Here is a 21,630-nt window from a genome sequence, read left to right as displayed (position 1 = left end):
GGGGGGGGGGGGGGGGGGGGGGGGGAGGAGTGGAGGAGAAAAACAAGGCAACCGATTAAATCGGATGGCGGTAAATGAGAAAAGTTGGAGAAGAGACTGAATGTGGCGATAAAAGTTCCGAAATGTAAATGAACATAAAGCATCGCCGCTTTTCTTTCTTTTTTTCTTCTTCTCATATATTTTTTCCCCTGTTTTATTTTAGACAATTCTGACCAGGCCAGCATCACGCGATAAGCGTTCATCCGATGGGCAAGCTGACGTTTTCAATTACACCGAGTCCTCCATTATCGAGCCAGCGAGAGAATTTTTATCACGTTCTTACGATTCGGCGACAATCGACGAGGAACCGCGAGAAATTGTCGATGGTCGATGGGAAACCGGGCCAATAGGATAATAAAGTTCTCGCTAACTTTTCTCGATTCTTTCGACTTTTTCCCTCGTCGCCGGAAAAACTGGGTCGACTAAACGATTTTGCGAGTAACAACGACGTACAGGAATACATTTTTCCACGACATCAACGTATATCGCAGCACGATAATCGATTTTGTTCAGACGTTGATCGTCGATCGCCTGGTTACTAGTTTAATATTTGAACTGCGGATATGTATGAATTTATAGGAAATTTGAAGACGTAAAAATATATGAAGTTTTATTCAACCTGCTCTGACGAATTATTTCATGCAGTTAAAAGACAAGAAATGCCAGATTATACGAAGCAACCATTAAACGACGAATAGTATAGATTATTTAAAGTGTTTTAAAGATTGTATTACACGGTGCTTAGTATTTTTTACTGTATAAATTTTCTATTTTTCTCACATATATTATCCTCCTTTTCTTTTCTAAGTTACATACTGTGCGTAAAATTTCCTTCGCTTCTACGTATGCTTATGATATTTCACTTAAGCCATTTTTCTTCTTAGTTTTTTCCTTCAGAAGTCTGATTTATTCACCTATTTGCTCGCAGTCTTTATTTCTGTATAATAAAGAAATTGACTAAACGCCTGATATGAATCCTACGAACGTACTAAATTTTCACGCTCATCACAATATATCACAAAGATTACAAGTGGTAGGCTAAGTTATAAATGGTAAAAATATTAACAACGTTTTCTGCATCGTACCTGGTTTCTTCGAAGTGATTTTAAGTAAAATAAATTAAAATTCTGCATCGGAATATTTCCTAAATATTCCTAACATCCAATTCCATCTCCGATACATTGGATCTATGTAAAATAAAATATTTTTACGAAGAAAAATTCAGAATCTAAGGCTAGATTTACGTCTTGGAACCACTGTACCGGAAGAGCAGGATTACCTAGTATTGATTTGACCCATCATCCCACTATAGTACAAAGTAGTACTAAAATATAAAATTTGCTAGTAAGAGGATTTATTTTAGAAGTTACGAGTTGAGAGAAACCAATTTTTATATTCAGATGCGTTCTGAATTTTGACAAGCAGAATTTTTAAAATACTGAAATATTAATACGTATTCGAAGACTACGATTAATCCATAAAAAAACCCCAATTCCAAAAAGTAACGAAAAATTATTTTTGGTTTTTGTGAGTTTATCTTAAAACTCCGTAAATGATATTTTCGTTAAAAATTTCGTCGCAATTATCAAGTTTCATTGTATCGCGTACGTTATTTTAAATAAATTATTTTTACGAAACCTAACAATTTACGCTTTTCAAGCTGTTCCTGACAGAAAAATGTGTACAATTACTTGTTCAACAACAGGAACGACCGAGCAATAAAAGGAAAACTCAAACGCAGATATTTTTTAATCTTTGTAGTGCTTGCATATGGAGATCCGCATTACTATGTCTACCACTTTGAAAATATGCTTCGCATTGCTGTGCACTGTATTACGAACCTTCGTGATTCTATTCTTGATATATTTTTTAATTACGTTGAAATTATGCGTACGAAAGTTACGTTTTACTGAAACAGAACAACATATACTTCATTATAATACGTCACATACTTGCTATTAATTCTAACTGTAACATTAACTATTATAATATCTATAAACACAGAATTTCATGCGTTAGAAAATATTACAGCAATTGCTAACATTTTAAAATTATATATCTTATTATTAAGAAATAGATTAATGAAAAATACAATTTCCTGAAACTTTCGTATCATAAATTTCATTGATATCTTACGTCTCAACGAAGTGATATAATTTTCTCGTTTATTGTCAGTTACCAGTGATACAGAAAATAGAATTAATTATCGACTACTATTACAGCTAAACTGCGTGTATTTATATAATATCATATTTTTACGAGTATAACTAAGAAATTATATTTTAAATATCCATTTTTATACCTTTCAATCTTTTACAAATGCATAGAACTCAACTCACTCATAGTTCGTCAACGAACTCGATAATATTTATCTTTTTCCTGATATATCCACGATCATCGCTTTAATCAGAAATTTCATGACAATACGCGCGAATCAACACGACCAGGAAAATCTGCATCGAGGGGATGCTTTTCTTTTACCGCTACAACTGGATTATGAGGACAAAACTCGCACGTAAGACGAGAAAACTTTGTTCACGAGTGTGTGTTTCATCGTGATTCACCAGAACGATCAAGAGGATGATTAACGCGAACGACCAACGTGATACTTTCACCGTAATATCAAAGTTAGAAATTCCTTCGAAACGACCGATTTATTCTCGCCTCGTCGAGACGAATATTCAGGAAAAATTAAGCGCATCGGAACAGATCGTTTGGTTGGCCTACTTTCTACAGCTAATCCTGGATTACCAGCTGTTCCATATTTTTGATACTATCCCCTCGTCAACGGAAGCTTTCACGGTGTCGCGTAAATGACGATAATAATTCTACCGTTTTAATCTCTTCGATGTAATATTCATTTTTCTGACGGCCCCACGATCGAGTTTTCTCACCCCTGGCTCGACCATCCGGAACCAGCGAACTCTTTGTGTTTAATGATCTACCATTTAAGTCGATTAAAAAGTCGATTTTTCTTCTGGAAATTGGTACATGCGTGATTCGAGGGAATATTTTAATCATTTTTATGGGACGAAGAAATTCGTTTCGAGAATATAAAATTATTTTAGATGATACGCTTTATGTCTCGACTATTATGCAAATGTGTTTAATTTCAATCTGATGCAATCATTTTCAAATGAAATCGCTTTCTTGGCAAACGCAATAATGTAATTGTTGAAAATGACAACGTGAGTTCGCGCTCGTCAACCATATGCAGATGCGCTAGTTACAATAAATAGTAACTAAAAGATAGTTCTAGATATAATCGATAAATTTAATCGATAGGTTCAGATATTTTCTTGTTTTTATCCGTAGTCCATGTAAGAAAGTGCAGTAAAGATTTTTCGACTCAGAAGGATAAAATAATAGCTATTGTGATCCTACCTCTAAATGAAGAAATAACAACAGTAACAGGTACGGTCTATACTGCAGACTTGAGAAGACAGGTGAAACGTAATGTTCGAAATAGCCTCTCTAGTTCTCCGTAATGGAATATTATGTGATACAAAAAATGAGAACCAGTCACAGAATCTTTATAAAAATTATCTTGATACATATCGTCCCGCCAGAGATGATTGTAATGCATTTTGTATAATAAAGTTTGCAATTGAATCTTTCTTTCGTTTTCAAATACGACATTTTTAGCATTTCTCTTATAAATTTTCTATGAGTGAATAGTATAAATAAATATAAATTTATAAATTTCATGAGTGAAATGAAATTCTACTATACAGCTTCGAATCTCTGAAGAAATTGTTCTTAGAATTTCCAATATTCAGGAGATTATTTTTAACATCTACGACGTAACAGCAATAAAGTTGTTTCAATTTTGAATTTGAAACGAGATTCGATCTACTTATAAATACGAGTAAAGTATCTTTACGCGACGAAGGAATTAATTTTGTACAGAAAACATATACAATATTACTCAAAGATATATATTTATATTCTTGATTAAGTGTATTTTGAATAACGATTTAATTATTGAACGTCATACACTGAACTGTATATGCTGTTATTTTCCGCTTAGAGTTTGCTTCATTTTGTGTTCACAGAAACTTGCTCCGAAGCGAATAGCGGCTTAATATCCACCAAACAAACCACGCAAACAAGATTATTAATTCTGCTTGAGCTTCATTGCGGTATTTCGGAAATGGGCTATAACAATGTCATAGAGGCGAGTATAAGACAACATTATAGCAAGTATTATCCAGTGAAAAAACTTAATAAATTTATTCCAAAATGTCTTGAAAATTTGCAAAAAATACGGACCCAAAAATCCATATTTATAATAAATATTCTGCTAAAATTCATTTTCCAATTCCTCGTATCGATTTCCAATTTATACGATGCGAATATAAAAGAAACGATTATTAACTTCGAAATGAAGAACGCTTGATTATAAATATATATCTCAAGTATCCGACCGCAGGATGTTAATTAAACCGGGAGTCACAAGAAATTGACTATAAATCTGAATTTCTGACCTAACTATATACAGTCGTACGTTAAATTTTGCTTTGATTTCGACTGAATTTATATGTATATGGACACGTTTCGATATAGATTATTTTTCATCTTACATCCACAAGGAGATAGTAAATATTGCTTTCGTTTGCCATTACGTTTCATACGTTTTATTAATATTAATATATCGTTAATATAAACCGAGCAAAGTGTGCACATACTCATGAGCGACAATATACAATATGTATATTACGATTATCGTAGCGAAACGTAGGGCCACGTCTTGTCGCCTGTTAATACGACAGGCTGTCGTCGCCTGTGTTATCTAGGAGACGCGAGAAAGCAACGATAAAGTTAAGATACGTGTGCTTTACCTGACGGCGATGTCGTTGTTCCCGCGCGTAATTCCGACGTCCTCGCTGAAAATGAAGATACGCGTTGCTCCGCGATACCATTTGATGCTGTGAAGCCCTTCGCACTGTGGCAATTTCAGCACGCACGGTAGTTGCACCTCTGTACCTAGTTCGGCGTGCTTTACGCTCTTCAGCCATGGCTCGCTGCTCCCTGAAACAACGTACGCAAACGCCGTGAATTGCGTGCAGTTCGTTCACTCGTTCGTTCGTTTGCCTGTTTGTTTGCCGGCTCGTTGTTTGCAAAAAGGATGAAGTTCTGTAGGAATGATTTCGCGTCGCGTGAACGTGACCGTTCTCCACCAGTTTACAGATCCGATGCTGTCGGAGACAGTTATTAAACCATCGTCACGTACCGTGATACGAGAAAACACGCCTCTGAATTTGCAGCTGGTTTAATCCTAAAGGAATAGGATCGCACCGATAGGATTTCTAAGTCAATCCCTACGTCGATGACGCGGTACTCATTTTCGCTACCTTTTTTTAAAAGAAATTTGTATTTTCTTATTGGAAGCCAGAATCGCGATAGGTTTCCAGGTCTTTGAACACGAAGAAGCTAATTTATATTTTAAGAAATTTTAAACATCAACATTTTACAGGACCGTAAGTAACCGTGTACGGTGAGTACATTCTTTTTTGCCAACGTAAAGATTGAAACTATTTGGAGTTGCGAGGATAGGAATTTTTGTCAGATTATTTACCGAATGTGGTTTATACCGCGAAGCGAAGGATACTGTAAAATAGAGAAAGAAAAATGTGCGGGTATTAAAGTTCAACGATCTAAAGATTGTATGTTATGGTACGTTATGGTCGTAGAACATTTTTCATAAGTTGATTCGTAGTAAAACTGAAGGAATTTATGCTTGATAATGTCCAAGTACACTATCAATCAAGATGTTGCTCGTAGAAAAGAAGCTCAATTTTTGTTGTACAAAAAATTGATTAAACGACTGCAAGAAAGAAATAATATTGTTCGTTATTTAGTATTAAAGTAATAAATGGCTATGTATATTTGTAGGAAAATATAAATTTTTTCTAGCTAGCTATCATAACGGCAAAGTATCGTAGCTTGGCAATTTCCCAAGCTAAAAATCCGAAGGCAAAATATCCTTAACTCTTTGTTACGACGTTCGGATAGGATACATGAATGTTTATGAAGCTTCATCGTAGAAAGTCAATCTTCTCTCGATGACCCAGAACGCATTTCGCGAAATGTCATAGTACGCGAACGTTTCAATATTTCTCTGCTATTGTCGCTAAAGCTATAAATATAGCAAGCCCCGCGGAGAGATATGAAATGAAAAATCACAACGAAGAGTCGCGACATAGCACAGAATGCGAAACAATTTTTTCCTACCGGTCCGCCAAAACCAGTAATACCAATTGCATTCATTAAATCATGCAATTCTACATACCGTTTTAATTGCACATATTGAAACGAAATAAAATATCATCGCATATGTATAAATGGAAAATATTTCAATTTTAACATCTACAACGATATTTTATTATCCGAATGGAATTTCAATATTTGCTTTGTTCTTCGTTACAAAAAATTTTCTTTAATAGATTCCATTTATTTTATTATGGGGAAAAAATAATCGTTACGTTTGTAACGTTGAATCGGAGTTAAAAAAAAGAAAAGAGAGAGAACACCTTGGACGTTAAAAGCATTCTGATCTACGTGCACCCTGTGATACCGCGTCGTGAAAGCGGTAGTAAATTTCGCAGTCACAACTTATGATAAACAAGAACATAATTCTTAGTTAATTCACGCGAAAACTCGGCACGACCGAGTGAGAAGAGCAGAAGAGGGCGAGAGAAGGTAGAGAAGTTGTGAAACTAGAAGCTCCTTGGAAATTGACGATTTAAGGTGATTTATTAGCGGTTTCTGTGACTCCAGGCCACAATTTCATACGACGTCTGGCGAACTTCCTTTAATTCCGTCTAACGAGATCGTTAGAAAAGTGTCCAACTTTCGATTAGTAAATTCGATAAATAATAAACCAAGATATTACAGAAAGAAAAAACGCGTATATCTCAGATCTTCTTTCAGAACTTTATCATTCGCTTTCAATCGATAAAATTAAATGAATATAAATAAATTGAAGTTTTTTCATCGTAGCTTTGTACAAATATACTTTTCAACAAGCTGTCGCGTATTGGCCGAAAAGGTTTGACTTTTTCTCAAATATACGTAAGTACAAAATCGCCTGATGGTTTTGGATTATCTGCGAAAAGAAAATATTGTTTGTTTTGTGTTGGATGCTTGTTACCATTTTAATCGTGTCATTATTTTTTTTTTTTTTTACGAAATATTTAGTCTCTTTCTCTTTAGTTTAGTAATTGATTAAAAAGATATTGATCGTGTACGATATTTTAGATTTCAAGTTTTCACCATATTATTGGATTTACAGGAGCACTCCTGTGTACGTTGTATCAACGTTTCGTAGACGTTGCAGTCTACTTCTGAAAAGTTTCAGGCTAAGGAAGTAGATTGCAACGTCTACGAAACGTTGATAAAAAATACAACATACACAGGATTGCTCCCGCGAAATCAATAACATGCTGCACATAATATTCTTCTACTTTTTCAACGAAGCAGTCTTTAAATGTAATTTTACACATATTAAAAATGATTTAATATAAATGTAATTTTAAATATAATCGATATAACTTTGAAATATATGTGTAGTTCGAAATAACTACGTTTCTTACGTATTTCCTACCATTCTGTTTTCAGTTTTTTGAGAAAGTGAATTTTACATACGGTTGGGAAAGGTTGGCAAGTTAACATCACCTGAATAAAATAATCATAAACGGGGCCCTCCTTTTAGCAGTTGACATTCTTAGTTCAGAAAGAAGAGAATAAAGAGAAAAAAGACAAAGAGCGACTCGTTTCTCGCATTGAAATATGTTATTTGGCATTCAATTTTTACGTCTCTCGGCTGTTTCCACGATTTCCCAAATGTTGCTGGCAAACGTTTGAGCAATATTCGTGGTTACGGAGCCGCATAAACATATCGGCCATAAAAATCCCGACCGCCATTGAATCGTAAAGCTGTCTCGCAGGAGACAATAATCAGACATCGGATTTCACGGATCGTAACTTATTGAAGTATCGAAACCCGATAATATTTTCATGATAAACTACGCACCGACGAAATCCTACTAAAAGAAATACAATACACGCTCGACGAGCATCAAAGGGACGTTTTTCAGTGGTAGATATTGAATTACGCACACCATCATCACTCTCTCTCTCTCTCTCTTCGTCTTTTTTTCTTTCTGTTCGAATGCTTATGACAGAAAATTGTGATTGATTTGAATTAGAAATACCAGTTTCTTCGCGCGTTTTTATTTATTTTCGCTTTCCTGTCATCGTTGCTGTAACATTTATTTCATAATTATTCTCCGCATCTTTTCTCAATGTTAAAGAGTAATTTGATCTCAGAGTATATCGTTTATTCAAGTATATCGTTGTTTTATATTTTATCGAAATTCTTAATGTTTTCTTCAACGAAGCATCAGATTGTTGTTGGCTTCTCTTCGATTCTCTTTTAAACGACTCTGCCGTTTTAATCCTCGAGTACCAATGGCGATCCTAATTTTTATCCAATCTTTCTCAATCTTCATCTTTTATATCTCACAACGAAACTCTCGTTTCACACGTTGATCCACACCGCTTTCCCCGTGTCTGACTCCAACATACCTTTTTACTTTATCACCGACTATCGAACCATCTTATTATCTCCGCACGATAGGCAGAAGAGAGAAGAGGAAAGTTACTTATGTTCCGGGACCACGAGGGTGCAGACGAAGAAGACACGAGAATGTTAAAAGGGTAGGCGTTATCCAATACTATGGGAACGAAAATCTGTTAGAGTTCGGATGGGGTTCGCAGATGGCAAGTGCTAGAAGCAACGTCTGCTTATCTTCGCCCGGGATTGGATCCTGAAACCATATCACACCGCAAATATTACGTTCAAATGGTGAATAATGGAGTATGTTGAGAGCTCTCATATTACAACTTCATTCTTCGTCTCCAGTGACACGACTCGCCTGGATGTTTGACGGTTCTTAACCCTTAGGAAACTTCCACCAAGTCTCTTAACTCGTTGCTTATTCTCGAAAATGCGTTCTCTGCTATTCCTCTTTTCGGATTTTTTCCACCTTCTTCTTTTTTTCTCTTCGTTTAAACGCTTGACTGCACAAGGTACGAAGAATCAACGTGGTTATTATGCGATGTTTCGTTCGATTAACGTATCATCTGCGTTCGTGTTTGATTTAAGTTTCAACGTACAAGAGTACTTCATTTATTTGTTTAAATTTCTCTACGGACGAATATAATCGAGATCATGAAAAGATGATTATTTTTTGGTCCTTGGTTACTAGTAGAAAATATATTTAGAAATATTAAAGAGGATGGATAACGTTGGAAAATATTTTGATACGAATATGTAGTTTTATTGTTACTATTATGTAATAGAATCGTACTAAGTATGCTAATGGTATTTAAGTATATCAAAATAATTTTATGAAAAGGTATTTGTATGAAATTTCTTGCCGCTCTATTTAGCTAAATAATTTTTAACACTAAATACCTCGTACAATTGTAATATACAAATTTAAAATCAGTATCACGTATAAGAGTAAATACTAGTCTAGTTAATATTTCATTAAATACATAATTAAGCAAAATAAACATAATTCTGCGAATAAATTATTCCATCGTTCCTATATAACAGAATTAGATATTCTGTCATGTACAATAGTCATTTACTTGGACATAATATCAAGTGAAATTATTCCTATCGTCGTGTCTAGTTTTTCCGTTATTAATTACGCTATTTAATATAAATTCGTAAATGTACGCCAGCTAAGCCACAACTACAATTTCACGATATTTACATTGCCCACGCTGCAACCCAGTTATGGTATCGCGTAACAGTATCGCAAAAAGACTTTCTTTTTCTCATGTAAAAGCAAGAGTATGCCAGACACAATTTTATCTCGACGTAAAATTCTCTTTCATGCAGCAAGCTCTTCAATCATTTATTAAATAAGGCTAGACATACATAAGAGTATAAAAAAATTAGGCGAAGGTCAATTAAATAGATATATACGATATACGATACATTTAGTAACTACCGCATAATGTTGTAAAATAAAAACTTACCATTTCGTTGAGAAACGTTTAATTCGTCATTCGCAGGATCGAAATCGAACGCGATCGCACACGCTTAAGAGGAATTAAACGAATGAACTTCCAGCCGATTAACAGTTCAGTCGAAACGCAGCTACCGCGATAAATATTTATCGTGTGAAATTGCACGCATATATAATGACAGAGGATTTACAGGCGCGTTGAACACGCGCCTTGCCGAATTCGGGAAATTCTGCTGCCACGAACAGCGCAGTTCCTTCGAATTTCTAACAGCCGTCTAGCGACACCGTTTCTGAGGAGCATCTGTGCTGTGTCTTCGCCGTTTTATCGCACTATCACTCCCCTGAGCTGGTTACTTGAACACGGCATATTGTAGAAAATTCATTCGAAAGCAGAGCTAGAATTCGATGTGGGGCAGAATTTTACTCGCATTCGGCATCCGATTTATTTGGCTCTCTCTATCTGTACCATCATTCGCGAGATTTCTGCCATATGAGATACGAAATACGATTGGACTATGGATGTTTATGCAGATTGGTATCCTTATAAATTCGATTAAAAGAATTTTTATTCACTAAATATCGTAGCGTGTATTATACACTAGCATCGATGTTCCTAAAAATGTACTTGGAATCTCTGGACGTCGAGTGAGATTGGATGTTAAACGTGATAGAAGCGTGTAATAAGTGTAGCAAACGTTATAACCGTAATGAAAGGTTCATTGTTGCAGTTTGTATCCAACAATCTACAATGAGATTTATAATATCGATAATGAATGCATAATTGTATTTCATATCCGAATGAACATGAATGAAGCGTAATTAATAGTAATTTAACTTTGCTGTGGATTTTTAATTTTACCTAATAAATATATATATATATATATATATGATAACCATAGAGGTAATAAAACGTATCGATACGTGAAAAATAGGAGGACAATAATTTAAAGTTTAAAACACCGATTGTGTCTTTGTATCGTATTTCTTTTCTTTTTTCTTTCGTATGAAGTATATTCAGCTTGAAGTATCTTGAAATTTAAAATCGTATGAAAAAGCAGAGAGAATTTCATTACATATGTAAATAATGAGCGTAATATATCTTTTAGTTATATCGTTCTTTGCAACGTTAGCGATTTAAGAATGAGCTCGTGCATTTCGTTAAAAACCATTTACACAACTTTATATTTTAACGCTTCTACCGCTCGGATTCTATTAGAATTTCGATAAGACACTACACTTACTATGCTGAAAGTGATGTATTATTCTACGTTTGATCGAAATTTCTCATATTTCTTTAAAACACTTTCAGAAATTTATCTTCAAGATACCAACGCTGCTTCCTTTTTCTAATCAAATTGTAATAATCGTCTCTCTTCGTGCACTCTTCTTTCAAATCTGACTAAACACATGAATTTAATGTATAAAGAAAAAAAAAAGAAAGAAAAAGACGGATTTCGTCAAATACAACGTAGTTTGCATCGAGTGGAACTCTTTGTGGTACTATAGAGAATTCACTTTTGCAAATCTGGGTCAAAGGGTAGCATGTTGGTTTCATTGGATGCTACAATGCACCCAGAATCGCTGTTGGACTGGAAGCACTTGTAGATTCAGGGGCAATGGAGTAGACACCGTGTTTGTTTCTTTGCTGAGAAATAGGAGATGGGGTTAATAATATCGATATATCACAGAGCTTTCCTTTTCTTGTTTTCTCAGCGACGAAGAAACGCAATATTCCTTGCACACGCGTAGATACATTTTGTAAATAATTAAGATCTGTATAATTTGACTTTTTCTATATTTTAAGTAACCGTAATTAGTTATATTTCTATGAAACTTAGGGCTGTATAACTCACGAGATTCAATTTTGTATGTTACGGAGAAAAAAAAAAGGAAAAGAGGAAATTTAAATGAATTCCATTTGAATTCGCAAGTCGAAAACCAAATTTTCTGATCCCATCGGATAATATTCAAATCATATTTTTTTTTTCTTTTTAAGTATGACTAATGAAAACGCGATTTGTCTTATTTCACATGTTTATCCGGAGACGACGTATACGCAAATCTATGCAGAATTAATTAATTCGAATTAAATTCATAAACTAGGTTAATTCAAATTGGAATCAATTGAACCACAGAGTACACGATCGATAAAATTTCACATTACTAAGGCACATATTGGAATGAAAGCTTAATATTTACCTTGAAAGACAAGCGTAATGTTTCGATTTTTTTCGACGCTTGATTGGATCCAGTTTTCTGAAAATCGCCAATATTCCGCAAAATTTTGCTGTTCTATTCTTTTCATATTATCGGCGGATCCTCCTTTTTATGAAAATTTTTATTAAAAAAAAGAAGGACAAAGAGTTCATATCAGCTATCGGAAATTGGAGTTCACGCGCGAGATTTTTGCAGAATTTTTCTTCGAGCACGAAATTAAAAGAGGATAGACGATCTCGATAAATCGAACAAACTTTAATATTATTCGACAATTTCTTCGAGATCTCTCGTCCTTCTCGATTCGAAACGATTTCCATATTTTCTTCGCGTTTTGTGGATACCAAGAGAAGGAGAAAACCGTGCTGGAGGATCAAACCTGAAAATCCGCGCGATCTCATATAAGCGTTTCCCTCAGACTCGCAATGCAAAATCGACCGTGTTTCCATGTGATCTATGTGTGTGCTGTGACAAAACCACGGTAACAAGGTATAAGATATATATACTATAAAAATTCGATTCGATATACACGAATTCCAACTAAAAATTAAATTTTGCATTTTAATAATTACATTACATAGTTGTAAAAGTAACGATTCTCTTGATAGTCTCGGTATCGAAAAAAGGCCAACAGTAATATATAAATACAAGTAAATAAGAAAATTTAGTCAAACGTGAGAACGAAGTTCGATAATGCGATCGAAGAAATAATTGGTGCAAGTCTAAAAATTTCGGAACCACCAAAGTATAGTAGCGTAACGAAGGATTTACAAATGTCTCTACAAAATCAAAATAATCCGATAGCGATTTCTCATCTTTCTTGAAAACTGTCAAAAAATGTTTCAATGTCTTTAAACACGAAAAGAAGTCAACCGTTGAAACGATTCCGATGAAAGTTAAATAGACGAGGTTCGAAATAGACAGCGAACGAACGAGAAAAATCAACGCGCTCCATTTTCTAATTGATAATAATTTTATTGACCGGATCATTCAAACAAACTGAGTCAGCCGTTTAAATAGTTAACTGACCGTCGGCTAATCGATTAACTTCGCGTTTAACTAATTATGGAACGTGCAAGATGCAAATTCTGCGGGACGTTTGAGTCCGACGCAGCTGACCGATTTTCGCATATATTCCGATCGAATATATTCGTCGCTTTCGTTTTGGAAACTGCATATGCGATGCCTGGCGCAAGAACAAGTCGCACGGGCTTTTGATAAATCTTTTTGCCCGTAAACGGGTTCGAAAATCCTTCGTCAATTTTTATTCATTTTCTTTGCTGTTGCTGCGAGAAAAATATCGTTGATGAATTCAGGAGAAAATTTCATCGCGTTACTTGGAATTTCGTTTAAACGCAACGTTAAATGCTTGTTGATTTCAATGGAGGTAAAAATGTTCTTCCGTATACTATGAAATTTTATGCCTTTCGAAAATCGATACGTCAGAAAAATTTGCTACTAGCAAACTATCAGTAGATTATTATTCACTTAAAAGAATGTTGCACTACGCTTTGTCGATTAATTTGTTATGCTCGATCATGTGGATTTAATGAAAAGAATACTTTTAGCAGGGCGAATTTAATTAAAAACAAATCTGAAAAGTTGACGCTATCGTAAACCAACTTTAACGCGCTATGTCTCAGTTCGAAGTTTGTATAACTTTAGTTGAAAGTTAGTTTTAAATTAGGGGATCTCTTTAATCGCACCTGGGTGTATGCATATGCTTATACGGGACGAAGAAGGGTATGCGTTTAAGGAAAGGGATCTGAAAGCATTTTCTCCGATAGAAAAATTTAAGAAAACATAACCGCAAGCTGTGGAATGGAAGTAGTGGAACAATGAACGAATTTCAGCAACGTTTCACAATTTCAACTCTTTTTCTTATTGCCTTTCTATCATAATATTTGGTACACATACGCGTCACATATGCGTCAGTTGTTCCATTCTACCTTTGCCCATCTTTTACTGCACAATAATGTAATCATTAACGTTTAAATAAATAAATTTATTCTAATTCCTCTTGCACGCACGTAGCTTCATTGTACAATTCATCTGTCCTGTTGAACGAACTTCACAATGTATAATTAAACTTTTTATGCTGCCCATTTCTCCTTCTTTTATTACGATGTAGTTTCTTCTCAGGTTGTTTCCTTACAACGTTTCTATGTCCTCTTTGTGTTCTGTGGTCCGCGGCTCCAGAATTGCAGTTAAGGGTTCATTAAGATGAATCGAGTTTAATCTTCTGAGAAATTATTTAAAATACCGTTAACCCTCTGTTCGTGATACTAGCAAAACGATAATTTCGAAGTAATTTCATATATTTGCTCGCAGCGATGCGATAAATTATCTAGAATTTTCGTGTTTGTACATGCAATCTATTTGAGAAGTAAAAGTCACGTGTGTAGGTAGGTGCATACATAGGTTCGCACAGTGATTTAACCGCACAATGGATTATTACCATGCGTGAAATAATGATCCTTTGAATCACAAGTGGTGCTATTCGAAAGTGCCACATAACAAGTGTCGACTTTCCGCTTTTTCCATTCGAAAAAGCGTTCTTAATTTAAACCTTCCGCCACGGCTAGCGAGTTTCAAAAAACTTTCTTCTTGAAAAGTTTTAAGCACATCCACTGGCTATTCGAAATGCACTCAACTTTTGAAACTTCTGGCAAGTTAAACGCTTAATAACTACAACGATTTTTAATATCAGACAGGGTTTCGGCATTAAACTTTCGAATTTGTCCATGTTACGCTTAAAATTTCAGGAATCTCAACGACAGATAATGTATTTTCCATAATATTACATTTACGTTGCCTGAAAACGCTTAAGTTACTTAAGTTCCAGGGTTCCGATTTTCTAATGTTTGTCGTAAAATGTCATAACAAATACTACACTCTGCATATTTCCTGTCTCTATATATTTACGTATTATATCCATTCTTTGCATTTTCACAATTTTAAATTTCCCATAAGCGCGCAAGAGTGTGCAGGTTTCTCCTATAGTTTTCGTATCACGATTGGCCGATCGACAATTTAAAATGTCTCATAGACTGGTCGATCTTTCATTTCTTTGACTCTTAATCTTCGGAGACGTTACACTTACTCGATCAACAGTTCCATATTCAAGAAGACGTTGATTTACCGCGAACGATCGATCCCCACCATTCGAGCTATATTCCCGTTAGAAACAACGATGGTTTCGATCTGGGTTAATCGGGCTCGAATTTATTAACGGAACGACCACGTTTATCATGATTCGCGTTTCATTTCTGGCGTGTCAGAATTACGTATTCCGGTGGCCACATGACTATCGAGATCTCGGGAATCGCGCGCGTAATCCGGAGCGGAGATGCACGCGCGCAGCGGGTTCACGCTCGGCCAGCGGAGAAGCAATTTTCGAGCGAAACTTTTTGCATCAACATGTAAATTGGCCACAGAAACGCGCTCGGCCTGGATAAAGACACCGGCAACGCTTGCCCGGATAATGGGAAATTAGACGATCCGTCATAGGTGGTTCCTCGCGTGGCTCCACGAATTTACATCGAGCAATGGAACGATTTTCGTTGGAAAACTCGACGACTCTCGAAAATTGAATCGAACTTCGTCGATGGAAATTTCGCCAAAGCCAGTTCGTTCGGCACGATCGATTTATGTTCTGCCATTTATTAGCGAGATGAAAAACATTCGTTCGCTGTTTCGCGTATCGACGTTCGTTGCTTGTTTGATTGGTAATTGATAGCGTAACCCAGCAAGGGTTGATTCCTTTGAATGAAAAAGTAAATTGAAAATTTTTACATGTGAGTCTTTGTTCTTGAAAACAACATTTTTGAAGGTCTGCTCGATATGTAACACAGAACAATATCAGATTTCATGCACGAATAAAGGGGAAATAAAATATATTGGATATTATGCTATTCCATTTACTATATATATATATATATATATATATATATATATATGTATTATTTACGCGGGATTTTATGAAACTTTTCTTCAAGTGTAAGAAAGAAAGAGTACTTTATAATCCTGCAAGAACTACTTGAAACAGTTCATTGTTAAGGAAGACGAGAAGTTCTTCGATGCAGGTATTATTTAACAAGGTGATAATTTGAAAAAATTTCTTGAATTTCGTTGTGAACTTCTCCAGCAACAAAATTCCAGCCAGAAAAACAGTCTGCGAATTTTAATATCGGCTAATACCAGACGCTATATTATTATGGCACGGATGCGTGCGTTCAGAGGTAAATTGCCACGGTTCATTCTGTAATAATTTCACTACTCGATCGTGAAATCTCGTGTCGGGGTTCATAGAGGAGCGAGAAATAGGAGGAAGTCGTGAAAGGTAAACGAACGTGCAAATTCGCGCGATCGCGAATGTCTGGACGAAGCAAAACTGCGTCGAAGATAAACTCTGTCAGTAAGCAGCTTCTGTAACGACTTGGTCGGGGTTTTATGGATCTTCTGGAAGTATAAAATAGCATATGTAGTGGAAAGTTAGTTTATCGGATCCGTTTCTGACCGAAATTGTGCCTTTTATGGCGGATCGTGTTCGTGGGTTGGACCGATACAGCGTTTTCCGAAAATAGAAACGCTAACGCACCTTGCGCGAGCAGTGCCTGTGCGCGACTAGTTTTCAACTTGTTCCATAAACTCGAATTTCACAAGGTTATTCACTGATTTGCGCGAGGATGGATGTTGCCACATATCCGCGTAATAAATATCTGTACGAAATTAAACTTTTGCCTGGTTTTAGAGTCCACGAAGCTGCTATTGGGTTGGCAACTAAGTCACTTAGTTGCAAACTCAATATTTTGTCTTTGACCTGACGATCTTTTACGGTTAATTGTATTACATTTAGTGGCAGGGAAAGCTCATAGTGTTTTCGACTGTCCATGTGTTATGCGTATATTTTATGGTAATGCTTGTCTAAAAATTTTTCACAAGAAAAACAGACAATAACCGTTTAACATTCGACAAGAGTTCGTCTCATCTTATTTATATTCTAATTGTTACGACGTATATCTTTATCATAAGAAAGCGAGCAGTTCGCGAACGTGCAAAAGCCACAATTATTTGATAAGGAAACTAATTTTTCTAGAAAAACAATCATGAAGCTACCCGATAAATAACGACAAATTGAAAAAAACGATGTATATATATATATTGTTTAATAATTTATTAATTCCACTAAATGTTTCTAAATTATTCTCGAATTTCGCTACTCCTAAACATCCCGATAAACATTCTTTTTCTGAAACAATGGCTTCTGGTTATGTAATAAATGGATGCGATAAGGATAAAAGATAGAACGACAGAATGGTTAAGTTAAGCTTAGGTTTTAGATGAAGTATGTCACTGGGGTTTATGGTACCTATGTTGGGGTTGGCAGGGGAAAAACTGGTTTCGATTGATGTGAGTGGTTTAACAAACGAGATCTACCATTCTTTGTTTTATCCATACCATTTTGGGTATTTCAGAGGAACTATTAAGTATATCTTATAATTTTTCTCACAAATATTAATCATATTCTTGTCCTCTATGTTTCAAGTTATGGCAGGATTTAGCACAAAACTCATAATTTCAGTGAATCGTGTTTCTTGAAGCAGAACAATAACGAAGAATAGAAAAGAAATTGATTCTTTTACCGATTCTAGGACAGAGCACGACCATATCGAAACCTTATGAATCACTCAACCAGTTTTACCGTTAAGTGAGTTGAGATCGTGGAAATATATAACTGTAGATGTGTAAAAAGGTGTAGATTCTTTTGTGTATCGATGCTTTTGCTACTTTACGGTACGTTAATCTATTTTTAAAATAGTTCTGACAACGAAATATTGCCGATAATAATTCAACAATATGTTGTTACGTTAGAAATATTACATTATGGCGTAATTAACGAACAGTTTCATTTCCGGAATTTCATAAAAAATTTGATTTGACAAGTTAAAGATCGCTATAATATTGCCTTCGGATGAACGGTGGCAATTATAGTCGTGAAAAGCTTATATCTCGGGTATTAACTTATCATTTCCTTGTCAGAACTTTGGTCTTCGTAACTCTCCACTGATCCTTGCTGATCTTTTTATTGTTCATGCGATTTTTCTTCCCTCGGCAAATAAAGTTCGATCAAACCTGATTCCTGTCATTTACAAAAGTTTATATCGAATTCTTTATATTAAAATTTGGATGAACTAAAATTACATTTTTTTTTTTTTATTCAATCCAGTATATCGTTTAAGTATTTAGATAGCGTTTATTCAGAAATGGAAATTATTAAGCTACATTTAGATCAAAGTTGGAACAACATCTGAAACATTTCAATGGAAACTCGATATAATTAATTTTCGTATCGTTCAATTATTCTAAAAAACATTATACGATAACTACAAATAAAGACAAGTCCATTTTTACTGATCTTCTGATACTTAAATTTGCATAGGAAGTAAAATCCTGTACAGGACAATAACATGAAAACGTAACTTAAAATGTAATAAACGTAAAATATCTGCATAATTTCAGTACTTAACATGTTTCATAGTATTTTATGTGAGATTTACATTCCTACTCGCTAAAAAAAAAAAAAAAAAAAAATCTTGTTTTATTCTCTTCATCCTCGCGGCGTTTACGACTTCAGCTGTACAATTTATAAATCGTTTTGCATGAAAGTGCGATATACCCAGTTTATTTTTATCATTTCCTGCGTTTATAAGGGTGTTGCTTGCAATGAATTTTTGAAACAAGGTAGATCTAGCAGAGAAACGAAGAAGATATTTTCACGGTGCGCAGCAACCATAGAATTGTCTCCTAAACCTAATCCAACGAATCAAAGCTCACCCAAACGAAGATTATACGGACAAAAAGTACGCCAAGTCCATTTCTGTTAATATCCTCATAATCAATACCTTCGCTTCTATGCTATTTTATGGTTAAGAAGAAGTATTTTCTTATAAAACACGCGTATCTATATTTTACTAACAAAAACATGTATCTAGTCGCAAAATCAAATGGAAACATAATTTTGACGCGGAATTCGTTGGCAAAATATCGAATCTTAAATTCGTCTTTTGATAAAATATGATAAATGAGACTTGTCATGTTCGTCGTTTGTCGTCTTCGAATACCGCCGATAATACGAAGATGTCGATTAACGAGACATCGAAATGCTCGTTATCTATCTAAAACCTAATAAATCGGCTAATTCAGCAGCTATGACTATTTTTGGAACGCCCATAATCGCGATAATAACATCTCCATCGACTGACAGGCGTAACGCGTTCCTCCATGTTTCAGAACTACCATCATACAGAAAGATATTATCGCGTGGATAACGTGCATGTTTTCATTCTTGAAGAAGGAATTATGGAAATTCACGATCGTAAAATCACGACTTACGAATTTATAGCATTGCCTCGTTTTCAGTGTACGGTTCATCTTGAGAAAAAGAAGATGATTCATGCAGAGCTGCTCTATTCACCGTGTAATCAAAAGCTTGTCAACCGAACTTGCCTGTTCATCGAGTTCAATTTACATCGTACGTATCCATATGTGCGGAGCAAAGCAGAAAATAGAGGATTGCACGAGATACATTAAAGGTATGCCGACGTAATTACTAGGTTCGCAATAGCGAAACGAGTTTTCTAATCAAATCGCGCGTGACCAAACAGATGGCCGTTTGTTAACACGGAATTTCTTTTGCCAATGTTTTTTCACCACATGTAATTTGTATTGTGGGATTCGTTCGTTGCGTGTCTCCTTTGAACGGGCATACTCGGTGATATGTTTCATTGAATCGACACTGTTTGAAATACAGTGGACGAGGCTTGTATATAAGGTTAATACGAGTTTATTCGTTAAATAGAATATAGAAAGATAAAATATTATTAGTAAGTTAATTTTTATCGGACAGAGGTCCTCATCGATTCTCGCTAGTATCGAAAAAATTGTAAAAATATTTTTTCCACAGGCGGACGAGAGTGTATTAGTCGAAAAAACACGATAAATATATGTTTTTTTATTTTTTTATGTTTTGGTTTCGATGTCATCCAATTGTTGAAATGAAAACGAAGTTAATATGATAGTCGAAAATCGAAATAATCTGTCAAATCGACAGATATACATAACTCTTTAAAAAGGAAGAGAGAGAGAAAAAAAAAGAAAAATGCGTGACAGATGCATGAATTTTTTTAATTTTGCAAAACCAACAAGAGCATAACCTACGACGATCGAAATTTTTGAAATGTTCAAGAGGATGACAAAAAACATGAATTTCATCCAAAAATCAAACGAAAATACCAGTTTGGTGACACAGGTATTGGTTGGGAACGTTCTGAACTTTAAAATTGCTCTTCCATAGAACGCGAAAAATATGGTTTATCGTGTATTTCCCCTGTGGCCATCGTATATTATTATGTTCGTTTATTTTTCACGCAGCCATCGGAGTCGAAATTCGTAAGAACTTCATGATTTTATCCAACCACTTTCTAAGCAAGTTACGAAATGACGCGTTTTACCATCGAAGCGAAGATTGGAAACGCGATTGCACGGACTTTTGCTTCCCCAAACGAGATCCTTGTCCCCGGAAGACATCGAAACGATCCACGGATATCCAGATTTTCGAAACTTTTCTATGCAATCTCGAGAGTGTCGATAACCCAAACACCGTGTTTTATCTAGGTATTTGGATTACTTCGTTTTACAAGGGCTACGCATTTCGAAAAAAAAAAAAAACAAGCAATAATATATATAATAATAATTTTTGACGTAATTTCTATCACTGTCGATTCAAGTGGCATTTACATAATTTACCATTTCGAACTCTTAGTTATCGTTTATCGTGAACAGGAAACAAAATTCAGTTGATTATCATCTCACTATCCATCCTCTAAAAATTATATCGCTCTCGAACTTTCTGTCGATAGTACATTAATAAAACATCGTCTACACTATCAAAGTGTACTTTACGGGCACAGGAGACAATATATCACGTACGACAGATTACAATCGCCTGACTTCTGAGTTGAAAACTCGTTCATCAGTTACTCGTCTAACGTAACATATACCTTTCCGGAACATGATAGACACATAATGATGCTTCTTATTAAAGCACGTCTTCCAAGTTTATCGCAAACCTACATTTCTTTTTTTTTTTTTAACTTTTTCCTTCTTTCCTTTTTTCGTTACCTTGCTTGCAGCTTTCAATGTTGGATATTCTGCTGTTTTATAGGTTGCAACTGTGGTCGCGGAGTTAATGGACTATGGTTAAAAACGTATTCGTTTTCAGCAGCGTCATTACTATGTTTTGTTATCGTCGAAACTTCGATAAATGACG

The 21,630-nt window shown here is 35.1% G+C and overlaps 1 protein-coding gene across 9 annotated transcripts in view; it reads right to left on the bottom strand.

The window, feature by feature from the left end:
• Nucleotides 1-21,630, bottom strand: part of LOC122573133 (hemicentin-1) — a 422,997-nt gene that overhangs the window by 122,450 nt on the left and 278,917 nt on the right. For all 9 annotated transcript variants that reach the window (XR_006318664.1, XR_006318663.1, XM_043739130.1 and 6 more), the window contains one exon: nt 4,881-5,070. Coding sequence is in view for 7 of the 9 variants with exons in the window: in XM_043739130.1 (XP_043595065.1) it covers nt 4,881-5,070 (190 nt within the window). In the remaining 2 variants the exon portion in view is untranslated. The remainder of the gene's footprint in view (nt 1-4,880; nt 5,071-21,630) is intronic.

Source organism: Bombus pyrosoma, linkage group LG11 (genome assembly GCF_014825855.1).
Source record: "Bombus pyrosoma isolate SC7728 linkage group LG11, ASM1482585v1, whole genome shotgun sequence".
NCBI classification, from domain to species: domain Eukaryota; kingdom Metazoa; phylum Arthropoda; class Insecta; order Hymenoptera; family Apidae; genus Bombus; species Bombus pyrosoma.
This window is presented reverse-complemented; position numbering and strand designations above follow the sequence as displayed.